Source organism: Trichechus manatus, unplaced genomic scaffold (genome assembly GCF_000243295.1).
Source record: "Trichechus manatus latirostris isolate Lorelei unplaced genomic scaffold, TriManLat1.0 scaffold00002, whole genome shotgun sequence".
Classification (NCBI taxonomy): domain Eukaryota; kingdom Metazoa; phylum Chordata; class Mammalia; order Sirenia; family Trichechidae; genus Trichechus; species Trichechus manatus.
In genome coordinates, this window is record NW_004443938.1 from 34,840,230 (window position 1) to 34,864,037 (window position 23,808).

At 41.1% G+C, this 23,808-nt stretch overlaps 1 protein-coding gene across 2 annotated transcripts in view; it reads left to right on the top strand.

Moving 5' to 3' along the window:
* NHSL1 (NHS like 1) overlaps positions 1-23,299 on the top strand; it is a 168,929-nt gene extending 145,630 nt beyond the window's left edge. Inside the window, exons 4-10 of one of the 2 annotated variants that reach the window (XM_004368880.2) lie at positions 708-900; positions 5,340-5,471; positions 12,130-14,972; positions 15,048-15,498; positions 16,067-16,199; positions 20,751-21,313; positions 21,431-23,299. In XM_004368880.2, coding sequence (XP_004368937.1) covers positions 708-900; positions 5,340-5,471; positions 12,130-14,972; positions 15,048-15,498; positions 16,067-16,199; positions 20,751-21,313; positions 21,431-21,606 — 4,491 coding nt within the window. In that variant the 3' untranslated portion in view covers positions 21,607-23,299. The remainder of the gene's footprint in view (positions 1-707; positions 901-5,339; positions 5,472-12,129; positions 14,973-15,047; positions 15,499-16,066; positions 16,200-20,750; positions 21,314-21,430) is intronic. The other variant, XM_004368879.2, reaches the window with a different exon arrangement.
* The last annotated feature ends 509 nt before the right edge of the window (positions 23,300-23,808 follow it).

Sequence of the window (23,808 nt, forward strand, 5' to 3'; positions counted from 1 at the left end):
CTTTGCCAAAGCAACTTTTCTTGCCTTTTTAAGATGTTACGGGAAGAAAGGTATTGAAGAACGGCTCTTCAGTTAGAATGTTAATCTGTATCAAAACAGACACTGTTAGAAATGTTCCCATGGAATTCTGATAAGGCTCCGTACAGAGCTTTAGTCAGCTTCTTATAAATTTAACAATTTCACAGTGATTTTTTCTTTCCCATATAAGTGGTTTCAGAAAAGCACAAACTGTTGAGTAACAATAGCTACTTCATTTTAGAAATGTCCCTCAGAGTCAGAGACTAAAGGAAATAAGATTGAAGCTAGAAGTTACTTTGAGTAAAACTAAATTTTAATAAGAATAGACACGATGGCCACGGCCATGATGTTTCCCAGGGCTTCTGAGGTTGGACTAAATCCACATGCTTTCTAACCACAGTAAATATGGGAAAAACAGGAAAAACTTTTAAGATTTTTCGGGTCAGCAAAACCTTTTGCCATCCTCATAGTTTAGAGCTTAAGGCCAGTGTGAATCATACATATTATGGATCGATCACGTTCAAGATGACGAGATCATTGCTTCTGGTCCTAAAGGTGACTGATTATTCTGGCTTGGTTTAAATCACTCTTTTTTTTTTTTTTTTTTTTTTAAACAAGTAATGTGTTTTTAAATGTGTCTACCAGATATTTACACGCTATGGCTTTTCTTTCTTTTTATCCCCCTGTAGTGTTCTGTTTCTTCGTCAGAAGAGGAAAGACTTACTTCCATCAGGAGACCTAAAACACCAACCTCAAGTGACTTTTCTGACCTTAATACTCAAACGAACTGGACCAAGTCACTTCCATTGCCAACACCAGAGGAGAAGATGCGACAACAAGCCCAAATAGTCCAGGCTGATGTGGTTCCTATTAACGTAACCGGTATGCTTTCTATTCAGACAGGGTCAGAATGTACTTGGGAGAATGACTATGGCTTTTCGTTTGTTATACGCTCTTAGCATTTCGTTTATACATCAAAGGAAAATAGCTGTGGTCTGGCTTCATGACCTTTGTTTAATGAAGGCAATACTAAGACATATATATGTGTGCATGCAATATGTGTATGGCTTGTGAGATTAGAAGACTACCACCAAAGGTTGGTGTAGAGAACATGATGATTCAACCATTCAGCTCAAGATGTGTCTCAAGTGTGTCTTTTTTAAGTAATTTGCTTTTTTAAAGGGTTATTTTAAGTAACATTTATAGAAGTGAAGAAATGATAATAGTTTTATATTTCTGAATGATAGATTTTCTTATGTTATTTTCTCAAGTATAAAAATAGAAAAATTACTTGAAATAAAAATATTAACTGAAGTAACAATATGACTATAAAAACATATTATTTAAAAAGATGTTAGAGGAGGGTAAACTTACATTTTGATATCCATAATTTGAATTCCAAAATCATCAAGTAAAAACTCACTCATACAGAATATAAAATTTTTAGAATATGTTAAGTTGGAATGTGAATATTGATTGCCATACCTGAAATTGAAGTTCTTTTGAAATATTATACTCAGGCTTAAATCATCTGTGATAATTAATGTGACAAATAACAAAGTACATAAAGCTCAAAGATGATCTTTCACAAACTTACAAGAACTGTTAAAAGATAGCAAAATTGTCTGCTTTATCGCTTCTATAACCCACAAAGGGGCTGGGCTAGTGATTTGTACAGTGTGCAAAGTGCAAAATAGACTTGTTAAGAATTTTTAGCATCAACCATTAGAATGTCTTTTCAAGAGATATAGATAACTAATAATTACATCATTGATAATCAGTCCATACAAAAGATGGCCCATAGGTTCAGAATCTAAAACCATCAGGAGACAAGTAAGGGTAAGTTTTCATAAAATATTAGGATGAAAACCTACAGCATTCTTGCTGTGCTTCTAAAGCTACTGCTGTCGACTGCTGATAGAGAGCTTTTTGCCATGGCATTTAGTGAGTTTTTAAGGGGCTAATAACATTTTGGTAGTTACTGAAGATTTTTAAAAAACTTTACAGCCTATTTAAAAATTACATTTAGAACTGTATTTTGAATTCCATAGAAATTTATCATAAATAAGTACAGTGAATTATTTTCAATTCCATGTGTGCTTTTCCACATTTGTTTTTCTTAAGCCTTAAAGAAAATAATGTCATTTTTAATTCATTTGCTTTACAGATAACATTGTTGATCTTTCTAAATGTGTTTTCCTATACTTAGTCACATTCTAAAGATTATAGCTATTTTGTAGCTATGTTATAGAACTAAGTATAATTTTTATTGCTAGATTAAATATATGGGCATATATTTCCTGTAAGAAAGTTAATTCTGTTATTTGATTGATTAAATGTAGAAGTGTAATTACATTATATATGATTAAATGCCTCAGAGATAATATTACAAGATAAGAAGATTATGCTATGAAATGTGATAATCCTTAATGGAATTAGGATAAAATGTATTATCATGAGATTAGGAAATTTAAAATAGAGTAACTAGAGTTTCAGGGATAAAGGATTATTTGCAATGATCTACATGGTCACGACAGAACATGGTGTTCTTTGAGCTTTCATTCTCTCCTGTTTAATGACTAAGTGGATATGAATTGCATGGAACAGGTGAACACACATTAAAAGCAATTGAGTAGAGTTTAAAAGAAGGCCTTTAAAATACCATACAGGAAAAGTGAATGACAATTAAGAAACGAGCACTATGCTTTATGTCAACATGTAATTTACTTTTGAGTTGACATTTTGCAGAAATGTAGGAATTAAATATAATAGCTAATTGTATATTTATTGATCCATTTTCTGGATCTCTTTGTACATACACACACACACAGGTATTTTGTAAAGGGATTAGTGTTTCTAATATTCCAGTATAAAGGAGAATTGAATATAAAAATTTTAGTTTGGGTGGTTGAACTGACATAGATTATACAGCTTCCTGCTTTTTATACATTTGTAAAGCTCAAAAGATTTTTGAAATAAAAGTGTAGCTTCCTGTAGGAAATTGTCATGCGCTCATTTATTTGGGTGAGCATTGATGCTGTAGTTTGATTTTCAATAGAGTTCAACAGGAAAAATACCAATAAATGTATTATTTCAAAGCCAGAGTGCCTACCAAGCATAAAGATAGAACATTAACACCATGAGTTTCTGGCTTGAAAATTGATTTAATCCCTTTAGTTATAGTCCTTTGGGGAGTCAGCATGTTCTAAGAGTTGAGGAAAAAAAATACATAAAATAAAATGTATGTACATGCAAGTATGCTCCTTAATTTGCCATGTAAATTAACAACTCTTCCACCTGCAACAGAAGAATAGTGGGTAAACATACTTAAACTATTTGTAGGTTATAAACTGGCTTTGTAGTGATGTTGAGCTAGCCAGCTTATTCTAAATGGTAACCATGACTAGTGATGCTGTTTTTCAGTGCAAGGGAATGAATCACTTCAAGTCAACAGATAGTATTGAGTAACTACTTTGTGTCAGGCGTTGAGCTGAATGCCATCAGGGATACTAAGGTGCATGATCATGGTCCCTTCCCTCAAGAAGTGTATAGTCTAGCAAGGAAGACAGTTTTTTTTTAGGTCATGAAGCAAGGAGAGTTTGGTGACTTTAGTGGTCTGTGTCTTAGCTGTTCATCTTCTTATGGTTTGCTTCCTAATTCCTTGGAGCTTGGATGGTTTTGTCTTTTGTTCTTCTTTAGGAACTAAAGCTGGAGACTAAATGCAACTTTTTATTAATGTTTTTTCTATTCTTAATATATTTGACAGGAAGAATTTTATTTTCCTTTACTGCAGAGAACTAATGAACCGTTGAAGTCACAACTTGCTCCTAACAAGCACCATTTATGCCATTGCCCATAGTGATCCAGTTATCATGGTGATGGTATCTTTTGGTGTTTCAGGGTCTTCTCTTAGTCATTTCTACTTTTTTCCACTATGAACAAATTTCCAAGTGTCTGGAAGTTGGCAAGCATTTTTTAAAGATTGTTTTCAGTAGGTAAAATGTGTGTTGACCATTCAGATCTTTTATCCTCTGTTTTGCTTAGATAAGATTCTATTTACAACTTATTCCTATTAAAATAGAAGCTGCATTGTTCACAACATATCTACGTTGAATGTGTGTCAACACTGAAGAAGAGTGAATGTTTTTATACTTTTCTTAACTATATAAGGATGACAGAAGTATGTAATTTGTGTGTGTGTGTGTATATATACACACACGTATATGCATATAGATATCTCTTTTGAAGAGAATAATCTGACCATTTAAAAAGGTCACTACTGCAAAACTTTAATTAATCTGTCAAGTAATTTAATGCAGATCAATAACTGAGATTGTTACAAATTTTATGGTTTCACATGGTGTGTTAATTACACAAGCTTATATACTAGGAGCCCAGGTGGCACAGTGGTTAAGGGCTCAGCTGTTAACCGAAAGCTCAGCAGTTCAAATCCACCAGCCACTCCTTGGAAACCCTATGGGGCAGTTCTGCTGTGTCCTCTGGGGTTGCTATGAGTCAAAATCGACTCGATGGCAATAGGTTTGGTTTTTAGGAAACACTAGAAAGGCAAAAAAAAAAAAAAAAAGTGGTTGTGACATTTCAGGTTTGATTGCAACATCACCTGAAATGTCTGAATGAAGATCAGCTTTAAAAGGGGAATTATGAAACAGCAAGAAGCAGTTCGGTTTTAACAACAGCAGTGCTACTGGGTCTCATTATGATAAAAGTACTTTATCATTATAAGGCTTTTTTTCATTATAGGTATTTTTCACACCATAAAAATATCCACAGTCTATCCAAATTGTCAGCCTCCTTGATTGAAAGAAAAGGCTCTTCATCCCAGAACTCTTGATTTAGTTATTTGTTTCATCACATAGAACAAGTTGTTATATTGGTCTCTGTAGAATGACATGAATCAAATATATTCATTGCCATCACTGTATACACACTGATGTAAGGAGGTATTCTGTGAACAGAGGACCTGTGTGAAACACTGCCACAATCATCTGTTTTTTAAATAACACAGAATCACTCTTCCAGTGTGTTATTAACAAATTTGCACCTGCTACTCTGACTTATTTGAAATGAGATTAAGGGGCTGCCTTGGGAAGGACATACACATAGTAGAAACTGGAAAACAGCCTTATGATGCTAATGTGCTTTCTTTCCTTTTTTGCCCTTCAGCATCCATCATCATATGACTGGCTAACATCATTATTAATACCTTCTTATCATTTTACAACAAGCTTCTGGAAGAAAGTGCATGGTGTCAGCTTGCTTGAAAGTAACATTGCTTTGCTTGTTCTGCTACTCTACATTAGGGGAGAATTTCGATCGCCAGGCCAGCCTTCGGCGGTCTCTAATTTACACAGACACTCTGGTAAGACGACCGAAGAAAGTCAAAAGGAGAAAGACTATTACAGGAGTCCCTGACAACATACAGAAGGAGCTAGGTATGGCTCATCAGAACTGTATTCTGTTGCCCTTCATTGCTGCCTGGCATTACTATGCTAACCTCATTTATGGTGCTTATAAAATCAATACATTCTGATAGCCGTCGATTGCCCTAAAGGGTCAGCTTCTTTCCTGAATGAGGCATGGGGTACAAATCTTAACACCCCATGCAGATGATTTATTGAATTTGGGAGAGAAAGTAGGGGAAAGAGCTTGTATGAAAACTCTAAACTGGGATGATAGAAATTTATAGTTAATGTCATCATCACTCTGTACCTCAAACATTGGGTATTTCTGCAATTAAATTTATTTTTCATTTAGATCTTAATTTTCCAAGAAACTGAAAACTCATTCTAGGACTTCAGATGATGAAGTTGGACTTCACCAGTTATACTGACAATGCTGGTGGCATTTTGTCATCAGAGAAACAGCGGTCTAGGATTATTAATAAATGTCAGTATAATAGGAAATACTCATTGCATTTATGTTAGATGTTGCCTTCATGTATTTCCGATGAAACAACCTCAGAGCTTTTTGATTCAGTAATTTTAAACCTGTAATAAAAATGGAAAACAAAAACTTGGGGGTCTGGTGTAAAGGGTTGTTCAGTTTTCACTTCTCCTTTTGTTTCTTAATTTCATCAGTGCTTTGGGCAGTTCTTTCACTCTCCTCTTTCTATACTTTCTGTATTAACTTCCTCTCCCCGCTTCTTTAGGGAGTCCGTCGGGAATGTCTGCAGAGGCCATGTGGCTTAGTGGGTCAGGGGCAGGGACTCTGGTGCCAGACAGCTTAGGTTTGCATCATCCTGACTCTGCCACTCACTCTCTGGGTGACTTTGGGCAGGTTTCTTCACCTCTCTGAGCCTCTTTCCTCACTTGAAAAATGAGAGTGATGGTGTCAGTAGAACCTACCTCATAGGACTGTTTGAGGATTACGTGAATTTATACACATGAAGCACTTAGTACTTGGTACTACTGTAAATGTAATCACAGTTTTAATTATTGTATAATACCACCTGTCTTGAAATTTGCCTTTTTGGTCAACCAATCAACTTAACTCTGTATAGAGAATACCAGGTAGCTACCTGGTATTTTTTTATTCACTTTTGAAGCTATGTAACCGTGGAACGTGGAATCCCTGGCAGAAGCAGTTAAGCGCTCAACTACCAACCAGAAAGTTGGCGGTTTGAACCAACACTGAAGCACCTTGGAAGAAAGGCCCGGCAATCTGTTTCCAAAAAGGTCACAGCCATGAAAACCTATGGCGCACAGTTCTTCTCTACAGTGCATAGGGTTGCCATGAGTTGGAATCAACTCACAGCAGCTGTTTTTTTTAACCATGAAACTCAGGATCATTATTTCTGAAGTTGGCTATTAGTCTTTTAGTCAAAACCACTTTATCCTAACAATAGTGACATATCTGTTATAGCACCTTGAGAGGCAGCATTTCAGCTTGCAGGTGCTAGAGACCTTGTTCCTATGTGTCCCCCTTCCACACATCCCGGCTTAAATACCTTGTATTAGGGAGGGCATTTTCTCTTACTGACATCAAATTCTACAGTATATATACTTTGCTTTCAGTAGTACAGCAACAATCAGAAAAGAATACCAATGCTTTGCCTTGTGCCTGCTTCAAAAGCTCCAGTGATCCAGATGACATACAGGTGCTTGCTTTATCCCATAATGTAAGGGTTTATTAGAAACACAGGCAAGATGCATCCACAGGATTTGTGAACTCTGTCTGGTTCATGTGCCATGCGTTGCTGCCTTTTAGTGGGCCAGCCCTCCTTTGGCTGCACAAGGTCTCCAGACACCTTCCCTAAACCTGTGCGCTAAGGACACCCGTGTAGCCTCCTCCCTCACCTCAAAACTTACCTGGCTGTGTCCCATTGTTTCCAACATTTTTTTTTCCTCCTTTAGGTGACAGCTAACTAATTTGAGAAATTAATCTGTACTAATATATTCAATACATATTTAATAGATTCATTTATTATAGCACTCAGGTAAGATTTATATTTTAACTGGTCTTTAAGGAGATTTGCCTTAACCTAAAGGAGTGACTGACTGTAAGGATAGGTAGCTGAGTCCCTTTGAAAGTTAACAGGATTGATGGTTTGGGGTAGGCTACACTTTAAGTGGCCCTCTGGCCAAGATAGATAGGCTTGGGATGGTTTTGTACTGCAAGGATAAGGATAGATTGGCCCCCAGGTAAAAATGTTGTTGTTAGGTGCCATTGAGTCGCTTCCAGCTCATAGCGACCCTATGTACAACAGAACGAAACACTGCCTGGTCCTGTGCCATCCACACAATCGTTATGCTTGAGCCCGTTGTTGTAGCCATAGTCCATCTCGCTGAAGGTCTTCCTCCTTTTTGTTGACCCTCTACTTTACCAAGCATGAGGTCCTTCTCCAGGGACTGCTCCCTACCGATAACATGTCCAAAGTATGTGAGATATATATACATAATGTAAGTATTCTATAAGTATTTTTTACTTTTATCACTGAACCAACCAGTATGTATCCAGTAACTCAGTTACTTATTTGATCTTATTGGGGTGATCTGGCCAGCCAGGTTAATCTTATCTTCTGTGATTTTAATATTTTTAATAAGCCCCTGAAGCCCACATTTCTCTAGAAATTCTAGAACTTGAGAGTTAAGAATGTTATCCTTTTTATCTCTGAACTAATCAGTATGTAGCCAGTAACTCAGTTGCTTCTTTGATCTTATTGGAATGATTTGGCCAGCCAGGTTAATTGAATCTTTGTAATTTTAATATTTTTAAAATCAGTGATTGAGTCCCTGGAGCCCACATTCATTTCTCTTTTTCATGTGACATTAACTAACTGAAGAACTACCACTAATGCTGGACGAAGGAAAATACCTTTCCCCACATCATACGTAGTTACTGTTACCAGGCGTGAGGTAGTTCACAGTGGATGTCATGCCCTGGATCACAGCTAGAGGTCAATGAGACACCTGTATCTAGTTAGAGCTAGTTAAAAATACAGACAACTAGACAATGACTGTAGTTTTATAGATAGGTTAGTTGGAGGATTGGTGGATAGAATGAGGGAGAATAACATTTGAATATAATTTCATTTAGCAAAGAAATCATATATTTGTGCTATTCACTTCCAGACTTCTGGTTGTCCTTGCCCTTTCTCTCGATACTTTGTACTTACAGAAAGTCTGGTTTAGAAGCCTTATATTACCTAACTGATTATCAAAAATAGATACTTCATATTTTCTTTGATAATTAGTCTTCTTCTGGATATAAAGCATAGGGAAATAACAGCTGAGTGAAACAAATGAGATTAAAAAGGAAATGACTATCTGAAAGAAAGGCACTCGAGGAAAATGCACCCATGTCTGCTAAATACTCCCCACAGTGCTAGATGCTTTGGATTTTTAAAAATCTGACCAAACAGAGGTGCTTCCATGAATTACAGGCTTATGTTATGTTCAATTATATGCAGTTTTTTACTTAGAAATCCTTAAATAATTATTTAATGTTTTGAAATTAAGGTATGATCCCTGCTGTTTACTTCCAGTGCATATCTGATAACTTTTATTTATAACTTATTGCCTTCATTTACATGAATGGGACAGTATTTCAAACTTGTTCTTAAATCTTATTGTCTTAAAACTAGGCAGAAATGTATTTGAACATCATGTTGTGAGGTATAATCCTTTAGACTCAGATTAGGATTGTTTTCTTGGTATATAGTATTTTATTTGGCTACCTAATCATTTGAGTACTCCTGGAACTTGTCTCCTTATATCTTCCCCAAGCAGAAAAGGCCTTATTTAAAGGAATTTCTAGAGTAATGTTTTGAATAATTTCTGATAGTTCACACCAAGAACATTACTGAAGACCTGACGAGACTTTTTAAACACTCATATACTATACCTTTAGTAAGCTAACTTGTAGATTTTGTTCATCTTAATTATATTTATTTATTTTTTAATGGGAAATCCCTTGTATTATATAATTGTTACATAATTGTTTCTTTATATTATGTTTTAAAATCAGATAAACCCCGTCAATATTTTTAGTAGCACCTGAGTGGTCTGCATGAGTCTGCAGTTTGCTTTCCTGTTTTTTAACTATAACTATTAAAAAAAACAAAACAAAACCAAAAACCAAACCCGTTGCCATTGAGTTGATTCCCATTCACAGCGACCCTATAGGACAGAGTAGAACTCCCATAGGGTTTCCAAGGAGCAGCTTGGTGGATTCAAACTGCCAGCCTTTTGGTTAGCAGCCAAGCTTTTAACCAGTACACCACCAGTGCTCTTCTTTAACCGTAGTCCATATATTTTGTTCTTTAACCATAGTCCATATAGCATTCATCTGATTCCTGTATTATTAGAAACTTTTTATACTGTGAAAATATTGGAGGATGTGTTCGGAAAATAGAATTTTGCTGGTCCCTATGATAAATGATAGTTACGAGTTTGGCTGCTAACCAAAACGTTGGCAGTTCAGATCTTGGAAACCCTATCAGGCAGTCCTATAGGGTTGCTATGAGTCGGGATCAACTAGACGGCAACTGGTTTATGATAAATGATGTATGAGTTGTTTTTCATATAGTTTTGAAGATGTTTAGAAGACACATTATCTTAATAAGAAAATTATACTTCTCTGTGTTGTTGTTGTGTGCCATTGAGTGGATCATGACTCATAGCTACCCTATATGACAGAGTAGAACTGCCGCTTAGAGTTTCCTTGGCTGTAATCTTACAGAAGCAGACTGCTACATCTTTCTCCCAGAGTGGCTGGTGGGTTTGAACCGCCAGCCTTTTGGTTAGCAGCCGAGTGCTTAACTATTGTGCCACTAGGACTCCTTATACTCGGCTGTAGGTGGTAAAAGGCTTAAAAAAAAGAGAGAGAGAATTACATTGCTGTTTTTCAGAATGGTTTCACATTCAGAAATGTTACTTGAAAGTATTATGACTTTATAGCATTCAAAGACAATTAAAAATCTATCATTAACCGATATAAAAACCACTTCAGTTTTGAAAGAAAAGAAACTAAAACCCATTGTTGGATGAAATAAGGTATCTTGAATGTTTGGCATTTAACTTGTACAAGCTAATAAAACCATACAAGTCAACTTCTCATCTTCTAAAATACCAAATGGCTAAAACTTTCACCTTTAAATTTCTTTCCTCAAAGTGGAGTTTTCTTCTGCTTCTGCCCTTTTGCCCACTTCCCCTCTTTCTGAGGAGAGAACATTGTGTGTGTGCATGCATTTGTGCGCGCGTGAGTTTGTATGTGTGTGTTCAGTGAGTTGTATTGGCAGATGGTAGGGGGAGGAAATATATCCAAATATATCTTTGGTGAAGATCCAGTAATAAAAATGATTCTTCCAAATCAGGATGAAGGAAAGGTCTTTATGCTAGGGAGCCTTTTTCCTCTACTGTTGATATAAATGCATTGCCACCATTTTAATAGTATTCTTTGCTGTTTGAATGAGCAAGCGGCTTTATAGCCAGTCAGGGGCATGTCCCACACAATGGTTAATTTATGTGAGGAGGAAAAGAGGAAGACCTCAGGCCCCATCACTCCTAGTGTCCTTGTCTAGCTGCACAGTGGCGCAGACGGGTGCTCAACTAGCATTACTTGGCGAAGCCCATGCCTGACATACTTCAGGTCCTTTTTGGATGAAAACAACGTAGAGGAAAGTATGTTTTTTTTGCTACTATTTGTAAAGGTTTAATTTGTCCTTATAATTACTATGAATGGGTCAATCCCCGCCCATCCCCCCACCCCCCAGTAACACTGGAAAACTTCTTGGCTTCATAATTTTTTTTTTTCCCCCTTAAAGCTTCTGTTCTTTCCTGGGTAGCTCGAACTCTTAATGTTTATCTACACTTAGTGTCTTTTCTCATCCACTTCCCTCTTTGTTCTTCGTGCTTCATTTTTTAACACACTACTCTCTGTGTGGTGGTAAAGCTCCAAGAAACAAACAGCCATCATCTGAGGAAATGTTCACTAGATCAGGTCCTGCTGCTTTTCCTCCACCAGAACACAACAGATTGCTGTTGAATGTTGAATGTCACCAACAGACAGATGATAATGGCTTAAGATGGATAATGACATATTTGAAACACAGATGGGCCTGTAAATCATTTTTCTTTTTCTTAGGAGTTTCTTCCTACATAAAAAATTAATGTAATTAGCACCATTTTATGCCAATATCCCTCATAAAAGAAATCTTATAGCCCTATTGTTCAACTACCACATTCGCTTGCCGTTGGGAAAGAAAGTCAGTGCTTGACGGATACTTCCTGCAGTCAGGGCGAGAGAGTAGGTCCTCATCCCGGTGGGTAAAAGGCTACTTTGAAGTCATACAGAAAGGCAGTTAGGTGAAAAGTCTACCCTCCACAGGGCACTCAGGGGCCTTGATCTCAAAGGCAGTGCCTGAGAATTCCACCTATAGGATTTGAAATACAAATTGAGAAGTACATGAAATTCATAATAAGGGTTTTTATTTTAGGAGCTATCAGGAGCCATTTAAACCCATTTTATTGCTTACAGGAGAAAAACCAGGTCAAGTAGAAAAGTTTTTTTTTTTTTTTAAATAGAGTCAGAAGGGAGAGAGAGTATGGTTTTTATTTTCAGATAACAAGCCTTTTTCTACTTTATCTCCAGCATCGGGCACTGGCCAAGAGGATGTTGGGGGTCACTCGATGTATACCCCAGACCACCATTCTACACTAGAAAGGCTTGACAGCCTTCGGTTTGCAGGGCAGCGCTCCGAAACCAGGGACTCCAGCTGCCAGACCGAAGAAGTGAAAGTCGTTCCACCTTCAATGAGAAGAATCAGGGCACAAAAGGGACAAGGCATTGCCGCCCAGATGAGTCATCTCTCAGGCTCCTCTGGGAACATGTCTGTGCTGAGCGACTCTGCAGGCATTGTGTTCCCTTCTCGCCTCAGCAGCGATGCTGGTTTCCACAGTCTTCCACGCTCTGGAGCAAGGGCAAATGTGCAGCTCCTCGAGTCAAGGCTGGGTGCCCTGGGCCCTGCAGAAGACACAGACGGCACTTTCTCCTACCAAAGGGGTCATCCACAGGTAGATGAGACCTTAGGACACATGGGAGGTACCTCGAGGACTGGGACACTTCTCAGGCCCAAATCTCAGGAGCTGAGGCACTTCGAGGGTGAAAACGGAACCAGCCCAGCATGCATGGTGTCTCCTCACGCGACCTACTCCACCAGCATCATCCCGAACGCCACACTCTCTTCCTCTTCAGAAGTGATTGTTATTCACACTGCTCGGAGTTCAGGGCCACTGGACAGCTCATCGTATGCAAAGGTAAGACCCAGAGACCATCGCCTCTCCAGGCATGCTATAAAAGAAGGTCATCAGTCTTCCAGTGGCCACTGGGATAAGAGTCACTCCACCATCCTTTCACAGGCCGCCTTAGATACCAGTTCCCCTGATGCCACCACGCTGTTGTCCCACTGTGACTCAATGGGCTCTCTAAGTACCCCAGCAAATAGAGAGAATGGGTCCCAAGCTGGGGCATATGATTGTAGAAACAACCTGAGCTTCCCAAGCCATCCCCAGGAAGTGGACGGCAAGAGTGAGTCGAGTTATTCAGGAGGCAGAATGCACAGCAGCATGGAGCCCTGGGAATATCAAGCCTCAGGTAATGGGAGGGCTTCCCCACAGAAAACACGGTTTGCAGCACCTGGTTACTCCACTTCTGTCAGTAACCTGAGCAGCTGCAGCTTAGACCAAACATCAGACAAAGAGGAGACCAGGTCCCTGTGCTCAGTGGACCACAACGGCTACTACACACCTGTGCACACAGGCTCTGGACACGGATCGCGGAATCTGTGCAATAGCAGGGATGGCTTTGAGAACCCCAGACATAGTGTGATCAATGTTTTTGATGGAAGAGCTCAGAAAAACCAAGCAGATGGGCCAAATTACCAGGATAAATCCCTTTCTCGAAGCATCTCTTTGAAGAAAGCAAAGAAGCCTCCACTGCCACCCTCTCGGACTGACTCCCTCCGAAGGATTCCCAAGAAGGGCGTCCAGTCTAACGGGCAGGTGCTAAATGAGAGCCTGATTGCCACGCTCCAGCACTCGCTGCAGCTGAACCTCCAGTGCAAGGAGGGCAGCTCACCCTCGCAGAGCCCCTGCAGTGACTTTGAAGAGCCCTGGCTGCCCCGCTCCCGCAGCCAGAGCACGGTCAGTGCCAGCAGCAGCATGACTTCGGCCACCACCCCCAACGTGTACTCCCTGTGTGGGGTCACACCGTCGCAGAGCGACACGAGCAGCCTCAAGTCAGAGTACACGGACCCTTGGGGTTATTACATTGATTACACGGGTGTGCAAGAAGACCCGGGGAACCCGGGAGGGGCGTGTTCCGCCAGCAGTGGGGCAGCAGCTGGAAACGGGCCAGTTCGCCACATCCAAGATGGGTCTAGGGCTACAATGCCTCAAGTGCCTGGTAGTTCAGTCAAACCAAAGATCACGTCCCCAGAAAAGTCACACAGAGTCACTTCTCCATCCAGTGGGTACTCCAGCCAGTCCAATACACCCACAGCCCTTACCCCTGTGTCTGTGTTTTTGAAGTCAGTGTCACCAGCAAATGGGAAGGGGAAGGCCAAGCCCAAGGTGCCAGAAAGGAAGTCCTCTCTGATATCCTCAGTATCCATTTCTTCATCTTCAACGTCTCTTTCTTCTAATACTTCTACTGAAGGAAGTGGAACTATGAAGAAACTGGATTTATCGGTGGCTCTTCCTCCTTCTCTTCCATCTCCGTGTCCTGCTGATAAGTCTCCTTTTCTGCCTCCTCCCCCTCCTCTAGCAGATTCCTCGGGGAGCTCTCCTCTGCCTCACTCTCCCATCTTACCCCCTCCGCCACTGGAAGTTTTAGCTCCATTCTGTTCCGCAACTGAGGCATGCTTTCCTCCTCCCCCAACGTCACTTAGCCGCGTTCCTCCAGATCCATCCGCTTCCTTTCCATCTCCTCCACCTTTCTTACCTTCTTCAGTTCCACCACCTGCCCCACCTCTTGATCCCAAATTGATGAAAGGCACCAGGCCTTCTTTCAAACAATCTAACCAGCCAGGCTCCTCCTGTGATGCCTTTAAACAGCCTTATAACAAGGAGGAGCGCACTAGACCACCTATGCCCGTAATAACCACCGAAGCATTACAGATGGTACAGTTGAGGCCGGTGAAAAAGAACTCAGGAACTGAGGGATCACTGTTACCTGAAAGAATATCTCAGGAAAAATCAACTCTGGTTGTTCCACAGTATCATTTTAAGCCATCTGCTTTCCTGAAATCCCAAAATAGCATAAATGAAATGGAGAGTAAAAGCCAGACTGCTTCCGCAAAGGACTTGCTTCCAGCTCCTGCCAAGAGCGCGAGTCAGGGTCACCACGACAGTGCAGGTGAGCGTGTCGGCCTTCAGAGCCGCAGAGATGGAGCACAGCCGACCCAGACCTCTGGAGCTTCATTTCCAGGGACGGATGTTGAGGTGGCAGCCGGGGCCACTACGCAGAGCGCAAAGGCGCAGTCTGGCCTCAAGACTGCGCTGGTCCAGGAGCAGCCCGGTTTGCCAACGGAGCCACATGGCTCCTCACCCAGCAGGAAGCCGCCTCCTATTTCAAAGAAGCCCAAACTGTTCCTTGTGGTGCCACCTCCTCAGAGAGATTTCAGAGCGGAGCACACAGCGAACGTGAGTGAAGCCTTCAGAGACACACCCAGCCCGGCAAGGGGAGAGGTGGACTCTGTGCACAGCAAGGAGGCAAAAGAGAGTTCTGCAGCCACACCCGGTTCTGATGAGCTGGACTCGGACAGCTCACTTCTTGAGGGAGGAGCTGCAGGATCTGTGTCCCTTGACAGAGGGGAAGCCGATGCCCCCATGGTACAGCCCAATGCCTCGCCAGCCCCCAAGCAGGAAGAGCCCAGCACCTCCGATGAAGGCAGCGGCACAGAGAGCGGCGCGGATGGTGTGGGCAGTGAGGAGCGACGCCTGTCTCAGGAGGATGCAGGGGGTAAGTTTGGGTTTTGCTCTCTTGTTCCTCTCTGGCCATACGTGGCTGAGGCAGCTCCGGCTGTTGAATGTTCACACATGGAGCCGAAGTAGATCCGATGAGATTCAGTTTAAGCTAAAAGTATGTGGGTTTCCTGCGCTGCCTCACATGTTAGGTTAGCAACTTTGCATTTTATAAATTTTTTAAAAAATCAAGATCCAAGCAGTAGGCTAAAGAAAGGAGTTATAGAATGGCAGAAAATAGGGGTGGTCTGCAGCATGCTGGATATTAAGTAGCAATCTGTAATCTCCCATCTGAAGAGCAGCAAAGAAAGGTCAGAAGAAAATTTAAAAGAGATTCAGCATGAGTTTGATGCTTTACCAGAAAAAAGTGAGTTTGCCTAGTGTCGCTTCCCCCTACCCCACCCCCATCCTTACAAGATACTGAACTACAGACCACCACCCCCGCCCCCAACACACACACCTCCTGGGTTCTCACTGATGGGAATGGCAGGGAAGAGTATGTGACGAGTTCGGCTGACACTCAGGTGCCTTATGCATCGAGTTTGCACGTTTGCTTCTCTGTTTAGCTGGGGTGCTGGAGACAGATGCAGCGGGTTCGTCCTCAGAGGCCTGCGACTTCCTCAAGGAAGAAGGGAGTGATGAGGTGATGGCCCCCAGCAGACCCAGGACCACAGAAGACCTCTTTGCAGCTATTCACAGGTACCCCGGACTCCTCCCTCTGATTTGAATCTGCTTAATAACTCCCCTTCCCAAATGGTTGTTCCTTGATTTTTTTTTTCCAGAATGTTTCTTCTGTCACCCAATTATGATTCTTTACCTTTACTGATGATTTTTTCATGTATTTTCTTTATTTGTATTCCTTTTCTGTCTCCAGTTTCTGTTTTACTTTGCTCCATTGATTTTTATTATGACGTTCGGGACAGAGGCTCATGTGACGCCTTCTGGTAGGCACCATTCCTACTGGCAAGAAACACAATGTGTCCATCATGTGACAAAGTATTTATACGAGTTGGCTTAGAGCAGTCCACCGTCCAGTCCAGGGTGGGGTTTGCTGTGTTCTATTATTATTATTTAACTTTACAGAAAAATCAGGATTTTATATTGTAATTTCTTTGGCTACCTCAGAGTTTAAATAAAAGAGAATATCTCTTTTTAGACGGGAGCAAAAGAAATTAAATTTGCTCGTTACTGTATACCATTGGAGCCCTGGTGGTACAGTAGTTAAGAGCTCAGCTGCTAACCAAAAGGTTGGCAGTTTGAATACACCCAGCCATTCCTTGGAAACCCTATGGGGCAGTTCTACTCTGTCCTACAGGGTCACTATGAGTCAGAATGGACCTGACAGCAGGTTTGGTTTGGTTTTGGTTTATATAGCACTAGTGCCATCTACTGACATCAGAAATGGTTCATTTAAAAATATATATACAGGGTAAAATTTTCAAAATAACTGCCTGAACTGTTATTCTTTTTATATGTGGTCAGTTTTAAGGTTGAATATCATTTATCATGGAAGCTTTATTTGTTGCATCATTTTTCCGGTTTAAATAGCTGAGTGCTCCTATAACAATGGCACTGTAAAAACTGGTAAGATTATATAGGTGCAGGTGCTTTAAACCATGATGCTATATAAGCCTTTTGCTTCCTTCTGGACTTCTTTACCACAGTATTTTCAGACAACTCTTACAAATGCCTTTACGCTGCCAAGACCTTACATTGCCCTGAATCAAGGTCCCTCTTTTTCCTCCTGAAACAGCACCATCCCAACCTATAAAAGCAATTAATTCTCTGTGTGAATAACTGTGTCAACACTGTTTTCCCAAGTCTTGGGAGCTAAGTGAAAAGACTGTTGCATGAAATGAAAGTGTCCTGCTATTTTGACCTGGAGCTCCTCAGTTAACATATAGACATGTCATTTGGGGTCGGGGGAGCTGGTGAGCTAAGGAGTTTGTCAAGAATTATGTTCTTTACCTCTCAGCTCTAGTATTAATGTAATATTTCAGTAGAACCTAGAGGCTACCCCTTTAACATTTCCTGACTGGTTTCTTTGATCTCATTAGAAAGAAAAAGGTAGCTAGTTATCACATTATATCTCAAAACAGAGAAACGAGAAATGCTGCATCCTTTGAAAACCAACTTCAGTGGCTTTTCTACAAGTTTTTAAGGATGTTGTTTCCAACTTTTACCATGCTAGATATACAATAAGCACTCAATAAATACTTTCTGAGTTAAATGAAACCAACTGGAATTTAACTGTTAGAAAATTCCTTTAAGACTCAGACTCTTTCATTTAGTGTGGAATGCTTTGGGTTGCTAAGTATATAGGCAGCTATATTTATAATAGCAATCCCCAGAGGAGATCTGGGTTGCCTGGTTGCTCTGTGTACTAAATACTTGGTCTCAGTGAGGAAACCCAACAGTTGTGTGGCCAAATTGCTACCTGCTTTTCCTAAAAATATGCCAAAGGTCTCTTCTGTACTTTGTTTTGCGTGCCTTCTTAAGACACCGAAAAATTTGTGGTTTTTCCTACTAGAGAGTGCATTTACTGCAGATATAGAAATCAGCCCATCTGTATTTCTTGGCCTTGGAAATAAATGCCATAGGCCTTGGGTGTGGATTGCAAAGAGAGAGTGAGGACATGTGATAATTTCTGTGTTTGCATTGATAATATGTTGTTGTTGTTAGCTACTGTGGAGTTGGCCATCGACTCATGGTGACCCTGCACACAACGGAACAAAACACGACCAGGTCCTGTGCCATTCCTATGATTGGTTGTGGTTTGGACCATTGTGATCCTTAGGGTTTTCGTTGGCTGATTTGATTAGCCAACATAATAAAAATCCATCTAAAGTCTATGATTTTTAGAGCTTTATTTTCATGTCCTTCAGCACCTAAGCTCATAATTTTAAATAAAGAATATCTAAATTGAAACATAGCTTTCAAATTTTATAATGCAAATTAATTCACTTCAGATTTAAAGCCAGATGGAAAATGTAGAACACCATTTGAGGTGTGAAGTTTTTATATTTATTGAAGTAATTAGTTAAGACAGTGTTAACTGTTTAAGCACTTTTTATAGCCATTTTTTTGTAGTGTATACATATAAAATTTATATATTTAGATTAATTTTCCTTTTAAGAGGTCTCTGCTCTTGAGAAACAACAGTGCTCTTATAAAATCCCTGTCTTGTAATCACTCTAAATCTACAACTAAACTACATCACTTTGATGAAATCTAGCTGTGGCTTATTTTATGGCTCTCAGAGCCCCCTCACCATTTAAAAACCAAGTAAAAAATTAAACCACAAACCAGTATCTTGAAAGAATAAGACGAGCAGAGCTGCTTTTGAGGAGAAAGCAGTAAAAGTTGTGAGGCCATGTGGTATAAGTAGATACTCCATTAAATCCTAGTTCTCTTTCTTGCAAGCTGTGGTACTGTACCCTCTGGACCTCAGTAACCTTCTCTGAAACCCCAAGTGGTTGGACTAGACCATTTCTAAAGTCCTTTCCAGCTCTAGAATTCTGAGATTTTATTATTTCTGTGTTTTTTGTCAGTTGGTCATTAACTTATACCAATGTGCTGCTTTTGTCAACTATTAAGCAGGACTGTCGAACCAAAGGATCATAGGCCAGGTTCTCCAGTATCAAAGGGTGCCAGGCCTGTCCGTTGCTGGTACCACGTCAGTTCTGGCCACCCTTCAGCCTCGGCACTGGGTCCTTACCATTCCCTTCGCTCTGCTTTAGTGGCTCATCTTTTTCTGGAAGCAGGGAGAAGACCCTGGGGGCACTGAGCTCGGGATAGCCAACATGCACCTATCCATGCCTTGGCCTGGTGGCAGGAAGAAAAAATGAGATTTCCCTAAATGACATTCAGTTTACTAAGCACTGACTCTATGCCTGTCACTTTACAGCTATTATTGCTGTTTTCTTTACTTATAAACTGTTTGGTATATACTGTGATTCCCTTTTTCCAGATAGCAAACAGAATCAGAAAATTCAATTTTCCCAGGGTCACATAACAAGGAAGCTTTAGCAGTGGGTTTTCCTGTGTTTCTGTGACTCCAGATGCCATGTTCTTTATCTCATTTAATCCCCACAAACTCATGAGGCTGATATTATCATCCCCATTTTACAAGTGTGAAAACTGAGGTGCAGCACAGATGAGTAACTTGTCTGACGTCACACAGCTAGAAGGTGGCAGTGTTCGGTTTCAGCTCTTAAATACTCTCAGATTTCCTTGCAAGATATTCTAGAATTTTACAGCAGGAAGAGTGATATACATACGAACATCTTTATTTCATTAACTGTACTGAGTTTCCTTAAAGCAAGGTCCACCTGCAGTTACCTAAGCAATTACATGCTCACTAAGTTATTGAAATCAAGAGACCAGCAAGGGGCCATGGCTCGTCTGCTTTAATCTCTCTGTTCTGCTAGCAGTAGCAAGCACATTGAATAGGGAGGCTCTTTCTTAGAGACTGAGAGCAAGAAATAACCACAGGAAACATTTTACTTTCCCTGATAAGCCCCTCCTCTCTCATGCTCTACCCTACTCCTCACATTTTCTTGATCAGTTTAAGGTTCTCTGAAGTTAGTCATGAAATAGGACCTGGCACAGAAGGTTCATTCTTGTTTTCCGGAAAACTCGATTTCTAGAAGTTGACATATGGTCTTGTAAGAGCTCAGGAAGACTGGTTTATATCATGCTCCAGAATGAGAATGAATGCAAAGCCGTAGAGTTGTTCTAGAACCTGAGGTGGGAGCATATTTTAGTATGTTCTGGGAGGTGGCTTGTCTGTTCAGCCAGTTCAGGTGCTAGCACCAAACAAGAGAAGGAGGAGAAAGAGAAGATGGTCAATACCATGAAATTCGCTCAGAATGTTCAATATAGCAGCAGTTCAGGGTAGGAGAGTTAAATGAAAAATGGCATTTGTTAAAAACTTTGGAAATGTCCTATCCGAAGTACATTTAATATGCTATCTGAAGATTGGTTTCAAAATAAGCCAGTGGAAGTGGAGATGAAAGAATAAGTTAAGCCCATAAGTTAATGATTATCATAACTGGGTCATGGATTTACATAGTAATACAATAAACTACTCTTTCTGTGCATGTGTTTGAAATTTTCCATGTTAAAAAAAAAAAAAAGAAGTCAATCTTAAGTTGATAGTGACTTGAATATGCAGGAGGAGAAAAGTAGGTTGACTGTGGCTGCCGGATGGGAATTAACCTTTATCTTCATGGTTGTTTTACATCTCAGGTCCAAAAGGAAAGTCCTTGGCCGTAAAGATTCAGATGAGGATCACTCCCGAAACCATTCTCCCTCACCCCCAGTGACCCCCACCGGTGCTGCTCCCAACCTGACCTCCCCGAAGCAGGTGGGATCCATTCAGAGAAGTGTCCGGAAGAGCAGCACCAGCAGTGACAACTTCAAGGCGCTACTGCTGAAAAAGGGGAGTCGCTCAGATACGAGTGCCCGCATGTCAGCCGCCGAAATGCTGAAGAACACAGACCCTAGATTCCACAGATCAAAGTCGGAGTCCTCTGCAGACACCCCTGAGAGCCCGTCAAGCTGTTCCCCAAGCAAGAACCGAAGGGCCCAGGAGGAATGGGCCAAGAGCGAAGGCTTGATGCCTCGGAGTCTGTCTTTCTCTGGTCCCAGGTACGGGCGCAGTCGCACGCCGCCCTCTGCCGCCAGCAGCAGGTATAGCATGCGGAACCGAATCCAGAGCAGCCCTATGACCGTCATCTCGGAGGGCGAAGGGGAAGCTGTGGAGCCTGTGGACAGCAGAGCTCGCAGGGCTCTAGGAGCTGCGAGGGGAGGTTCGCTGGATGGAATGGCCAGGAGTGACATGGACGAGGGCAGCCTGCTCCGGGGCGAGGAGGCTGCGGAGCCTGTGGACAGCAGAGCTCGCAGGGCTCTGGGAGCTGCGAGGGGAGGTTCGCTGGATGGAATGGCCAGGAGCGACATGGACGAGGGCAGCCTGCTCCGGGGCGAGGAGGCTGCCGCGTCCCTGCGGGCAAAGGCTCCTGCTGACCCTGCAGACGGGAGGGCCCGCACAGAGGGCAGGAATCCATTAGGACAGTGTGGAGGTCCTCTGCGGGAAGAGAGTTAGGACCAAGGATTTGACTCTCCCGGGTGTTGTTGGGGGAGATGAGCAATACATCCCTCGCGGCAGCCCTGCTAGGTACCGGTCACTGGCTGGACCTGGAGCCCCTCAGCCTTTGTGCGGTGGGCCTGAGCCGGCCAGCCCAGCAGAATAAGGGAGGGCGTATTCAGACTCACTTGGCACTTGCCCTGGGGCTTAAAAGAAAGTAGAAGCTTAACTTCTGGAAGTGCTTCCTGGGGAAGATTTTTTTGCTAAATGCTAGATGTGTGTATGTGTGAGTGTGTGCATTTTTTAAAAGGTTTTTATTTAAAAAAAAAAATACACTCACAAGCAGCATGTACAGAAATAGGGAAAAGAAAGAGTTAAGCCAGCTAGAGTAAAGGACTAGGTGGTAATTGCTTTAAAAGTATTATGCTTATGGAAATTAGTGGGTTCCATAAGAAGGGTGAGGACCACTCCTGAGAGAGAGGTGGTAGAGTTGCTGGTTCTTTCTGCCCAGAACACATGGGTATATACACAAGTGCTTTTGAGGTGAGACACGTCATGGTTAACACAAAGAAGTTGGTAAGGGGCTAACTGGTTCAGGTACTTTTTTCTGGGGAAAAAAGACTTTGTTTCTTTTTTGTAAAAATGACATAACATGTGGTAATGGCAACGCTGGGACTGGTGCCTGCTGCTGTGCAGCCACATACGCGCAACTTTCAACCTGATTTTTAGAGATGTGGGTAATTTTTAAATGAATTTCCTCCTTGAGTAGCAGCTGAGACCTTCTTTGAGAACTGAAATGATGGTGTGTACATGCAGGGGGAGGAAGAGACGAGAGAGGGGGAGCGGAGTACGTGATACACTGCTGGAATGTGTTTCCTGCTTATGAAATAAAATTATTTTTCAAAATGAAATTTGAAAACTTGCACTACAGAACTGTGGGTGGAGCTTTTCCTTTTACAACTGTTTTTACCAAGTTGAAACTTCCATTTGGCAATTTCTTATCACTTGAAACGTCAGCATTTGCTAACTTTTGGATATCCTTTTGGTTACACCAAAGAAAAAAGTTGTGGCTATTTTTCCTTTAACTGCCTGCAGTATCATGTCCTAATTTACAAGGGTTTATCAAAATCTATTACATATTATCTTACTCTGAAGAAAATGCTGGATAGCTGTTGTTAGTCAAATAAACTTGATAAAAATTGGCAGGGCTTGGCTATTAATTAGCCCTGGGAAATGAGTTTTTAGATTAAAAGGATTTTTTGCATCATTTGGTTTGTGTGTTTTTATATTACTTATAGAGTTTGCTCCTTACCTTTTCATCTTCTCCAATTAGAATTTCAACTTTTAAACATGGTAGAAATGTATGTATTTATTTTAAAGTAAAATTCTTGTGACCCCCCACACCATCACAGCTCTCCTGTACTTAATCCAGTTAACCATTGCCATTGAGAAGATTCCAACTCATAGCAGCTCCATGTTTGTCAGAGTAAAACTGCGCTCCATAGTTTTTTGGAAGTAGATCACCTGAAGTGCCTCTGGGTAGACTTGAACCTCCAACCTTTCAGTTAGCAGCTAAGCACCTTACTTACCCTTTTGTACCACCCCAGGATTCCTCCCTGCACTTAGACTCCTTTATTTGTTAGTTAAGTAAAAGCAGAGCCCTCACTTCTTGTTTTCTTTAGAAGGACCTATGATGACAATGGAGCTCTGGTGGCGCAGTGGTTAAGAGCCTGGCTACTAACCAAAAGGTCAGCAGTTTGAATCCATCAGCCGCTCCTTGGAAACCCTATGGGGCAGTTCTACTCTGTCCTATAGGGTTGCTATGAGTCGGAATCAACTCAACGGCAATGGGTATGGTTTTTTTTTTTTATGATGACAATACTGTGACTCTTTGCCTAAATAAAAGGCAGCTGCCAATTGCAGTCTGTTTTGGTATGAAAATAATCATCTAAAAGCTGGACTACACAGCTCATGTCATCATAAGATTTATATAATAAAACTTTAAATACCCATTTTAGAAGGGTCTTTGAGGAAAAAACAAACCTAAAGAATTAAGACTCCTTCCTTTCTCCGGAAAAACAAAACAAAACTTTCCCCCCCACACACACAACTAGAAAACAATACCTGACATTTAGCCAAAGGCAGAAAGGCTTTTTGTCATTAGGAGCAATTGTCTGCTACATTGGGCACAAGGATCTTACCTTCTAAATTTTAGAAAAA